The following is a 10,374-nucleotide window of genomic DNA, read 5'->3' on the forward strand; positions in this document are numbered from 1 at the left end:
CGTCGTTCCGAAGAAGGGCTTGTAAGGAAGTCAACTTTTGTACCAATTTTAATATTTTATTTCTCTTTTTGTTATGCAACATATGCAACATATGAGGTAATTTTGCATTTTTACAAAATCTAAAAAAACGATCTTCCTAGAGTTATACACACACTTAAATTATCTTTCGACTTAAATTAGATTTCGTTGGTTTCATGTTTACGTGTTAATTTTTAGTTACTCTTTTTGCTATTTTCGGTCTAATCCGCTGCGATGCATGGCTCCACTGCGATATGCTCTAAACTCTATAACCATCTTACAATCAGAATTTAGAACTGCTAAATATTTTATTAGCGACCCAGTAATGCAAATAGTAAACTCTTATAACGCAGTAGGACTTGTAGTTGATTTTAGTATAACGATCATTCAGCTTAGAACTATTCTTAGACAGCTCTTTTGATGATTCTTGCATGTTCTTGCTTTGCAAGGTTCAATCTATGTTTGTCGACTCACTATTTGTCCAGATCCAGGTCTCTTAATTTTAAGAATTATAATTGTTATATGCTATGTAAGCAATACTCAACAGATCACTTAAACTTTAATAGTCTTTACGAAATATATTCCCAAGAGAGTTATTTGCAATTCTTGAAGAAAGCAGAATATGCGCAAGTCATGTTTTAAAAGTTTGTGTTAAAAAGTTATGCGAAGTTAGTTATGCGACTACTTCACGTTATCCTCGATTTGTTGCGGTTGAATTGTGTCACGTATCACGATTAAAGGCTAAAGAAAGCCAGGAACCGATTTTATCCAACGGTGTCCCACCGCCGTCTTAGCTCGTATGCGTGGTGTTAATGTTTGTTAATTGTTTTAAAACGCTTAACCATCCCCTTCTCATGCAGCGCCTTCCCGGTCATGGTTTCTGAGGTCTGTTTTTGAGGCGATCAAGATTCGATGATATGGTGCTCGACCATTTGAATCGGCATCGAAGCGAAAACCAGGTTATCCGGTGTAGAGATCTTTAGGGCAACGGAATAATTCATCAGAATGGAAATGGAAACGAGAGTGTGGAGATGGGCTGCTGAATCCATTCATTTGCCGTCATTTATTTGTATTGGACTCACATTTTTCATTAGGTATGGCTTTGTAGATTTTTCTCCTTATTCTTGCGATGTTTGCTCGAAGCATCGCAAGAATGTGATAGCAATGGTTTAACATATCTTCGATGGCATTTGTTATTTGTTCGTATATTCCTACTTCTTCAATAGCGGCTTGTGTTATTATATTTTCGCTTTCACTATCGGTGCTAGAGGTTCAAAATGGAAAACGTTTGGTATCTCAATCCGTTGATCAAAAGCTCATTATGGATTCATCAACGCTTGCCTTCCATGCCGCGTTCCCCATCACAGCCGTCGGTTTCGTTGTCAATAAATGTGTTTTGTGTTATGATGGTGTGATTGACTACCCTCTTGAACCACGAAAACTTTAACTGTGTAGAACTAGAATCAATAGAATAACTACTTGATTACACAATTAATGTTTATGATGTTAGATTATAAATAAGATGGAAAGAAGTTTAGCAAAACAAGTTTAATTTTTTTTAAGTCACATGTGTTTCTATCTGTTTCTTAACTTTCCTGATAAGACAGCGAACGGAAATGCGTAAAATAAAGTAAAACATCCAATGCAAGTCGTGCGAGTCACAATTACCTTGATCGAATCGAATGGTATGATTTGTTTAGAACGTTATAATGTCAGGAATAATGTCACCTAATTTAATTGCAATGTATTTAATTCATTGGTGTTGGTAACTTCTTCGGCTCTGGTTCCTTCTTTCCTAGCTTTCGTAATCGACACAAGATTGTAATAGCTATGATGATTAGTTTCCTTTCCAAGCTAATAGCTACATATAATGAAATGTCGTGTATGTATGTTAGCTGAGACTCGATCACAGGTGGAAAAGCTCCTAAGGAATCAAAGTCTCTCTAAAACATTCCAACAACAACAACAACAGGTGGAAAAGCAGAGAACAAGGATAAATTGTAGCTGTGACAAAATATATTTTGTTTGTAAAGCTCCACTGTTTTCCTTGTGTTTTACAACATGACCGTAGAATTCACTTTGTTGATAGTGTCAACTACTACTATAACAATTCTTTTGTTTAAGTCAAACTGAAGCTTTCTCTGTCTCCTAAGATATTCTTAACGTATTTTTAATTCTGATTACTGGTATTAATTTCACGATTATCTCATTAGTCCAAGGTCCTTTAGGTCCGACAGTAGCTATAGGATAGATGAAGCAACGGTTTTCATGACACGTTGAATATCTCTCTCTCTCTCTCTCTCTCTCTCTCTCTCTCTCTCTCTCTCTCTCTTTCTCTCTCTCTCTCTCTCTTGGCTTAACGACCTCTGGAAGTCAAGACTTATTAGACTTATGTTTTCCTAAGGCTACCACGAAGCCACAGCTAAGGGGAGACGGTCTGAATGGGATTTGATGCCTGGTCCTTTCGTGTGGAACCAGACCCCAACCAGGTCGCGCCCACGTTGATTAGCATGCTCCCCAATAAAGCCAATCTGTGTGGCCAATCACTTTTACCTCAAATACAAATACAAATAATAGTTCATATAGGACCTTAGTTCCATCTACGAAATAGTCCATCTTTCGACAGTTGTATGTATTATTTTGTTTTATGATGAAGTTTTATTGTGAATTATGATCAAATTCCAATGGCTGCACTTGTCTCCTAGGAATAAGCGAATTAATTGTATTTGAAAAATGTATCAATTGTTGCGATAGACACGAATAATTTTTATTTATTTTTTTTCCTACCGTAATTTACTGCTTTGTAGGGTTCATCGTGACCCTGTTTGCTTTTTGAGTGTCGGATGTGAGTCTGTCTCAACATAGCTAAACTTACACATCTTGGGCCGCTGACAACGAGTTGTCGTAACCAAAACATCGCGCAATATAACATCGAACAATACATCAACCTCAATTTTCTTACAATTTTTTAATTCAATTTGGGGATAATTAGATTTTTACAGTATGATTCGTATGGCAGTACGATCGCTTATTACAATATCATCGTGGTACAAAAGGCTCTGAGTGATAGTGCTAATTCGCACCGTGTAGACACATCTGAAGAGTTGAAAAATAACATCGCACAGCAGTCAAGTATGCTGGCGTCAAATCAAACATAAACATTAATGATATTTTCATCTTACCAACATCTTCGGCAGGCCAATAAAATTTCACGTTGTGAGATATAGTTTTCTTTTCTGCAGTACATTGCTTCAAACAGAGATTAAACAATGTCCGATCCACACGATGAGCTTTGTCCGCCAAATCAAGAAGACGATGAACTAACCTTGCCGCGCGCGAGTATAAACAAAATAATCAAAGAGCTGGTAAGAATTCGACTGCAATGCTGTGCGACGCTTTACGAACGTTAAACGTGTACCTTTAAAAATGCTTTAGGTTCCGTCAATCCGAGTGGCAAATGATAGTCGAGAACTAATATTGAACTGCTGCACAGAGTTCATACATTTAATTAGCTCTGAAGCGAATGAGGTATGTAATCAGCGGAACAAGAAAACCATAAATGCCGAGCACGTATTGGAAGCCCTGGATCGGCTGGGATTTAAAGATTACAAGCAAGAAGCAGAGGCAGTTTTGAATGATTGTAAGCAAGTGGCCGCCAAACGTAGACGACAAAGTACGCGACTCGAAAATCTAGGCATTCCTGAAGAGGAGCTTTTGCGCCAGCAGCAAGAATTATTTGCTAGAGCCCGCGAGGAACAAGCAGCTGCTGAACAGCAACAATGGTATAGCGTCCAGACGGCAACACTACAAAATGCCGAGCTGTTCCAGAAACAAATGTCACAAGACGAGGACGACAGTGATGAATATTAAATTCAACCGGTAAACCACTATACTAACTTTGCTCTGTTCTGTTTATTAGAAAGAAAGCAATTAAAATTTTATCTAATAATACATTTCTGAAGTAACTGAGGATGAAATAATCGCAGTCGATTAATGACGTAGTCTACCGCATGGTGTTTCCGTTCAATTTGTTATTATGAAAATGAATAAATTCCGATTTCATGTGTCCTGTTATTCAAGATGCTTTGATCGTATTGCTCAATTAGCAGCTATAAAATGAACGTATAGTTTTTAGTGAGGGTAAAAGAAACAAACTTTATTGCTCACTATTGAGCTGAAATGATAGATATTACAGTTTTCTGATGTTTTGCACCGACACAGAAAATCACTGCAAAAAACTGCACATCCGTTTAAATCGCCAAAACATCCGTTTCATGACTCAACTGTGTTTGGAGGTTAGACAGCTTGTTTTTTAGGACTTGTACTCCCATTAGTACAATATTTTCTGGCTTTAGAGCACCAGACGATTCAACATTAAAGAAGAATTTATTCGGCTTCAACTCCCAGTTGTATTCAGCTTCATCTACAATATGAACAGAATTGTACATTTGGTCCCATAACATGAAAACTACACTGTAACTTACACTTGTCGTCATCGAGCTCCGTGTGCTCCGATTTCGGCCATTCGTCTGGCTTCGGATAGAGTGTGTGTCTCATCGCGTTGTCCGGATCGTACTCAAAGCTAACTCCACATGTAGGATTCCATTTAGCATGTTCTTTGCCGAATCCTTTTTTTGCATACGCCTTCAGCTTTAGTTCCTGTCCTTTGCGAAGCTTAATAATAAGTATTTCATCCGTTCCTTCCCCGTATTCATTGTCTTCATCATCACGATGTCTTGATGTGACCGGTAACACGCGAGGATCGCTCGATTTTAGGTCTGCTGTTGTCACGTGCCGTGTGTGTTCCTCGTTGCATTTCACATCAAGCGTAAATTCTACGCTACACTCATTACAGAAGTCCAAACAGGGACAATCACGACTGTATTGCATCCGGTCAACCACCTCATCCGATATCAGCGGTATCAAGCCGACTCGATGTGCAAGAAACTCATCGGCCAGAACGGTTGTATTTGATTCCAGCTGAACCCAATCAATTGCCAGTGTCGGCGTTTCGGCGATGAACACCCGGCGTAGACTGTTTGCCACACTGAAATGGCATCAGAGAACATAACCAAACATTTAAACAATTGCTTTGTAAAATTGATCGATTATTCTACCTCAATTCAGTGTCTTCAACTATGAACTTGACGTTTTCGTCGGTCAGCTCCGATATTGTAACCGATGGCTGATTGGCGTACGGCATTTTTAGGCACGGAAAGCCGGATAATATTCCTAGATGATGCTAGCACCAAATGATGCTTTGCTGCCAAAGGTAAACAGTGAACACAATGACATTTCTCAGCGTTCGAGTTCTGTGTATTGATATACATTTTTCACTGGTACAATTTGTTGTACGAAAGAAAACAAACAACAAACTGCATCATGGCAAGCGCAATTTCCAGCGGCTTTCGTGAAGATTGTGCGGAGTTTTTAAGTGAATTTGCAAAGTTACAGTCACCGGACTATCAAACCTTTTGCCAGGAATGGAAACGAACCAACTTCCAATACATATTTTAGTAGGTTTATCTGAAAGTTACTCAGTTTTCCGTCTTGTAACTAATGTTCTATACTCGTTCCAGTGGGCGGAATACGGATGCAGAAATGGCAGAATATTTAGGAGAAATTTTTTACACAGTAAAGAAATGTTTCTTTGCTTCCAAGAATCAGTTTGAACGGATCGCCTCATTCTATCTGCTGTACACATTGTACTTCAAGCAGCCACTGTTTATGTTTTGTAAGATACGGCTTACATTATTGGAATGGCGTGTAATGAAAGATTTTGCAAGGCATCCGTATAACGAGCAGGAATTACCGCAAGTAACAGTTATACTATGGAAGCTGTTTAAATCAGATGCTTTCCGGTTCGTGCAGGAAGAGCTAGAACAAGGATTTGATAGATTTTATTTCAAAAGTTCTGGAGCTAGCTTCGACGGTTCAGGACCGCTGCGAACCAGTAAGGACCTGGAAAAAGAGCTGCTATCATTGACGACACCTGGCGGACTTATCAATGCGATGGAAATACTTGAAATGGGATACAATGAAATGAAAGAGGCGCTGGATGGTATGTACGCTCTTATGTTTTTATTGGTCACATTTCGTGCATTACCTAGGTAAGCTTCTAATAGCCGTTTATATAAGTAAAACATATTTAAAACTAGATAGCCCGGTGGTGAATGTGTTGAACGTTGCTGGTTCCACACCAAAGGACCAGGTGTTACGTCCTATTCGGACCATTCCTTCGTAGCAAGGACTTACTAACTGGCTACGTGGCACAAATAAGCCTACTAAGCCAGGAATGACCGGCATGTCCTTGGAGATCTTTATTATTTGAATTATTCGTCCAATGAAAATGTGTTTCTGATTTTGTTTTGTTTTGTGTCTGAAATTTGGGTTATTTCGGCTAAAGTCTGAAACACGACCCCCCCCCACTCACGGGCACTCATTTGAGTGACTTTTTTTTCGTGCAGGGTGGTTCGAAATCGGTTGCGTGTTTTTTTAATTATGTTTCGAGACACAGACACCTGAGGGCATGGCCGTCGAAGAAGAAAATGTAGCAATTGGTGCCATCTATCGACCACAGGTCAAAGATTGGCGATCCATTGGAGCTTTCGCGAATAGCTCCGGCCACAGACATGGTAGCAATTAGTGGTGCATGGACGAAATGTAGCCACAAGTGCCATCTAGCCATGGCCAGAAAAAAGTTTGGCGATATCTTGGATACCGGCGGAGCTATGGGGCAAAGTTGGGCCAAAAATGAGGAAAATTTTACGGTTTCACAAACAGCGTATGGAACTTGGTTCCTCGATGAGTAAATCACTTTTCACTATGCGAAAACCTCCTTACAATTTAATAGTAATTGTAAAAAAAATCAAATTCAGGCCACATTGCATAGTCTCCGAACCACCCTGTACGAAAAATTGACACGCAGATGAGTGACCGTGAGTGGGGGGGGGTCGTGTTTCAGACTTTAGCCCTTATTTCAGACTTTAGCCTTGTTTTGTTGTTCCGATTTCGATCTAACATTAAAGTGTAAACATTTAAAATCTGAGCCCATAGTGCGAAGAAACGATTTATGAGAAAAAGTTGAAGTTTTTTCACAGGGTAGAACGCTGTCAGATAGCTGTCAAAGCAGTGAAGTCGAAGTGGAAGAAAAACAAATCATACATATTTTTCATACTTTTCACAATTTATCATGTCGGAAACAATGTTTGATGCTCGTGCTTATTGCAAAATAATGTTACACGCAGCGAAGTATCCGCATCTGGCAGTAAACGGATTGCTTTTGGCAGAAAATGGTAAATCAAACGTGATTGTGGATGTGGTACCTCTGTTTCATCAGTGCCTTCATGTGTCACCCATGGCTGAAGTAGCGATGGTTCAGGTATGTTTAGCCTAAATGGTATGGAGGTTTTAGTATTTCGATAAGTTTTATCATTGTGACACCTGCTTTTTTTGTATAATTGTAGGTCGAAACTAAAGCATCTCAAAAAGGTCAACAGATTGTTGGTTATTATGTAGGTTGCGAGAATTTCTACGATAACCGATTTGAGCGAGCACCGGGCATACGGATTGCGGATAAAATAGCCGAACACTGTCCTGATGCTTGTATTGCAGTAATCGATAACCGTGCCATTTCGATTAACATGCGTTATCCAGCTTTGCGTATTTGGCAATATCGAGACAATCGCTGGCTAAAAGCAAAATGTGTGGTAGAAAATGATCACGTTACTTTCGATGCCGTGTCCTGCTTATTACAGCGTGGTGCTGCAAAAGAGTTGCAAGACTATGATAACTATTTGGACAATACGCAAAATGATTGGAACAACGTACATTTCAACGGGGATTTGAAGCAAATTCTTTCCATGTATTAAGAAATACTGTAACTAACATTACCGAGTTGAAATATATACGTGTAAAATGTATGAATTCGTGTTTTATCTCTATTTTGTTTGTTGTTATCTGAAATTAGACAAATGAAAGTTATAATACAATGCTAATATAATAAATTAACATGCATACTACGCATTAAGACAGTGTAACAGTTTTATTTAGCATTACTAAGAATTATGTATATTACTCGACCAGTAGTATGTATAAAGACTTAAATACACTATAATGATTGAGTACCTAATTAAACGATGCTTTCTTTGTTTTACGTCGTTACTTAAAACATATTCTTTTCGCATATGTAACGGAAGATAACGGCGCATCGGTAACAGAACCAAGCGTCGGTGACAAAATACCTCAATCAACATTGATGGAAAACCTGCGACGCGATATAGATTCACTTGGAAGCATGCTTCGGAGTAATGAAAATCATCAAGGAGCATCACGTTCTAATTTAAAAATGGCAGAAGATGAGACTGATTCTGTGGGAGCTAAACGATATTCGTTGCGAAGGAAAGCATACCAGCGGGAAGTAAAAAAGAAGGTATTTCGCATCGCTGGACGGGAATGTCCACACAGCTCGGAGGATTCGTATGATGAAGATTTTTCCAGTGTGCCAGACAACTCAGCAAACCTTGAGCAGGTGGAATCAAAACGCACGGGCTTTAGAAGCATTCGTCAGAGGGTGTCCAATTTAAGGTAAGAAAAAGTATTTGTTTTTTTTCCATAGGAAGACTAAATTAAATTTGACTTTATTTTTATTTTCGCAGTGACGATGAAATGGATAATAATCAAGAAGAATTGGGATAGACGTAAATTAACTTGTTGGTATCGGCTTGTAATGTAAAAATCTTTTAATTTTTATGTTTAAATTTATGGATGGATTAAAGTTAATAGAAATAGAAACCACCTATTTTAAGATGTTACTGTTAAGATGTAACACGATTATACCAAAATCAATTCACGATCAGTTGTCATCACCATCTTGCTGATGAAGTTAATAAATAATTATTTAAAAATAATAATTATTTTGTGGCACTACAACCTCAAGACTCAAGCCTCTACTGTCTTTCTCTGACTTTATTTTTCCGTAAGTACTCTAGCGAACTTAACTGTAGGAGTTTTCGAGAGCTGCTGATCAATGATTTTTTTAAATCTGATAATGATGTTTTATTTTATCTTTAGTTTTTTTTTATGTTTTTTGATATATTTTATCTTTTTTAGAATACTACTAATTTTTGTGTGTGTTATCCTAGCTATTAGAGAGAGTTATTATTCATGCGGTCTCGTGTAATAACGGTAGTATAAATACATAACATCTGGATTAGCCTCCCGTAACAAGAACGAATGGGTATACGGCTACGCGGTAAAAGCCTTGCTAAAGGTAAAACCTTGTAAGCCATTATATAGCAGAGAAGGACCTATCAAATTGTTATGTCAAGTAAATAAGGATCTGTTGATAATTATAAAATATAATTTAAATGGAAATAACAATAATAGTTCACGAGCACAACAAATGACTTGTTGTAGTTCTATTTGTTACGTATGGAAAATCTTTATACCATTTTTTCAGCAAAATTATTTACTATTCATTTTATGCCAGATCATCTGGCAGAAAAAAAAACAAACATTTGCTTACAAATGTAGAAGATAATTAAAATGAGTGAATTGAAATAAAATACATTAACATTTTTATTACCTTGTGGCGACCAATAGCCAATAGCCAGGACACAGAGAAGCGCCATCTAGGGTCAATAACGAGAACAAGCAAAATTGTCTAGTGGGTGCCATATGGTGCGAACAAGTAACAAAGGACTTAGGGGAACAAAAGAATATGCGAAAACAGACAGGATCAAACACGAAATCGTCCAAAAACACGGAAATAGGAAAGTTCGAGACATGGCCAGCACAATATAAAAGCGGCAGCATGTCCGAACTAAGTTAGTTATCGTTATACCGTCAACCGACAAGCATCTCGCTGCAGCCCCGAAGGAAGACCGAAGGACGACCAAAGAAGTGGCCAAGTACCAATCGACAAAGAAGGAAGGAAGAATAAATACAAGGGCTCCGAACTACGGAATAACCCCCCAAAACTGGTGACCCCGACGTGATCTTTCCTGCCTTCGAGACACCGAGCCTTCAGCGGACGCCGGCTTTCGAGCCCATCATTATTAACAAATTTCCTTCTCAGCAAACCGTACAACTGGCACCGTAGGATTCATTCCTTTTCAGGAATTCCTCGAGTGTTCCGTACCACTGGCACCGCAGGTTAATTCCTTTTCAGGAATCCTACGGGTGTTCCATACCACTGTCACGACCCCCGTCCATTACCAACGCCCGTTGGTTCGTGGTTCCTGCCCACGCCGCTGCTGACTCGGAACATCTCTACCGTGCGCCGCGCTGTACGCCATTTTGCCCGTCGCTTCTTCGATCTTCGCAACGCCGTGATAGCCATCGCAGACGACCATT

General features: G+C 38.9%; 4 protein-coding genes across 4 annotated transcripts; 3 read left to right on the plus strand and 1 right to left on the minus strand.

Annotated features, from left to right (window-relative positions):
• Positions 1-3,138: 3,138 nt before the first annotated feature.
• Positions 3,139-3,910, plus strand: LOC125768099 (protein Dr1). Its single transcript, XM_049435313.1, has 2 exons — positions 3,139-3,383; positions 3,454-3,910. The coding sequence occupies exons 1-2, from the start codon at positions 3,288-3,290 to the stop codon at positions 3,886-3,888; spliced, it is 531 nt and encodes a 176-aa protein (XP_049291270.1). The 5' UTR covers positions 3,139-3,287; the 3' UTR covers positions 3,889-3,910.
• A 236-nt stretch (positions 3,911-4,146) lies between these two features.
• Positions 4,147-5,286, minus strand: LOC125768093 (DNA-directed RNA polymerase II subunit RPB3). The gene is made up of 3 exons (XM_049435307.1): positions 5,136-5,286; positions 4,503-5,065; positions 4,147-4,441 (listed from the first exon to the last, which is right to left on the minus strand). Exons 1-3 carry the CDS (start codon positions 5,219-5,221, stop codon positions 4,269-4,271), a joined length of 822 nt encoding a protein of 273 aa, XP_049291264.1. The 5' UTR covers positions 5,222-5,286; the 3' UTR covers positions 4,147-4,268.
• Positions 5,287-5,381: 95 nt separating this feature from the next.
• On the plus strand, positions 5,382-9,426 carry LOC125768088 (uncharacterized). Its single transcript, XM_049435298.1, has 4 exons — positions 5,382-5,534; positions 5,598-6,079; positions 8,217-8,604; positions 8,676-9,426. The coding sequence occupies exons 1-4, from the start codon at positions 5,401-5,403 to the stop codon at positions 8,713-8,715; spliced, it is 1,044 nt and encodes a 347-aa protein (XP_049291255.1). The 5' UTR covers positions 5,382-5,400; the 3' UTR covers positions 8,716-9,426.
• LOC125768097 (ER membrane protein complex subunit 8/9 homolog) lies at positions 6,859-7,940 on the plus strand. The gene is made up of 2 exons (XM_049435311.1): positions 6,859-7,399; positions 7,485-7,940. Exons 1-2 carry the CDS (start codon positions 7,211-7,213, stop codon positions 7,887-7,889), a joined length of 594 nt encoding a protein of 197 aa, XP_049291268.1. The 5' UTR covers positions 6,859-7,210; the 3' UTR covers positions 7,890-7,940.
• Positions 9,427-10,374: the final 948 nt, after the last annotated feature.

Source organism: Anopheles funestus, chromosome 3RL, assembly GCF_943734845.2.
Source record: "Anopheles funestus chromosome 3RL, idAnoFuneDA-416_04, whole genome shotgun sequence".
Classification (NCBI taxonomy): Eukaryota; Metazoa; Arthropoda; class Insecta; order Diptera; family Culicidae; genus Anopheles; species Anopheles funestus.

Bases quoted from the DNA above. Each gene is read 5' to 3' on its own strand.
- LOC125768099 (XM_049435313.1), top strand. From the start codon at position 3,288: ATGTCCGATCCACACGATGAGCTTTGTCCGCCAAATCAAGAAGACGAT. The intron at 3,384-3,453 runs GTAAGAATTCGA...AAAATGCTTTAG, and splicing joins ACAAAATAATCAAAGAGCTG to GTTCCGTCAATCCGAGTGGC.
- LOC125768093 (XM_049435307.1), bottom strand. From the start codon at position 5,221: ATGCCGTACGCCAATCAGCCATCGGTTACAATATCGGAGCTGACCGAC. The intron at 5,066-5,135 runs GTAGAATAATCG...ATGCCATTTCAG, and splicing joins GTTGAAGACACTGAATTGAG to TGTGGCAAACAGTCTACGCC. The intron at 4,442-4,502 runs GTAAGTTACAGT...TTCATATTGTAG, and splicing joins GGAGCTCGATGACGACAAGT to ATGAAGCTGAATACAACTGG.
- LOC125768088 (XM_049435298.1), top strand. From the start codon at position 5,401: ATGGCAAGCGCAATTTCCAGCGGCTTTCGTGAAGATTGTGCGGAGTTT. The intron at 5,535-5,597 runs GTAGGTTTATCT...TACTCGTTCCAG, and splicing joins AACTTCCAATACATATTTTA to TGGGCGGAATACGGATGCAG. The intron at 6,080-8,216 runs GTATGTACGCTC...ATGTAACGGAAG, and splicing joins AATGAAAGAGGCGCTGGATG to ATAACGGCGCATCGGTAACA.
- LOC125768097 (XM_049435311.1), top strand. From the start codon at position 7,211: ATGTCGGAAACAATGTTTGATGCTCGTGCTTATTGCAAAATAATGTTA. The intron at 7,400-7,484 runs GTATGTTTAGCC...GTATAATTGTAG, and splicing joins CTGAAGTAGCGATGGTTCAG to GTCGAAACTAAAGCATCTCA.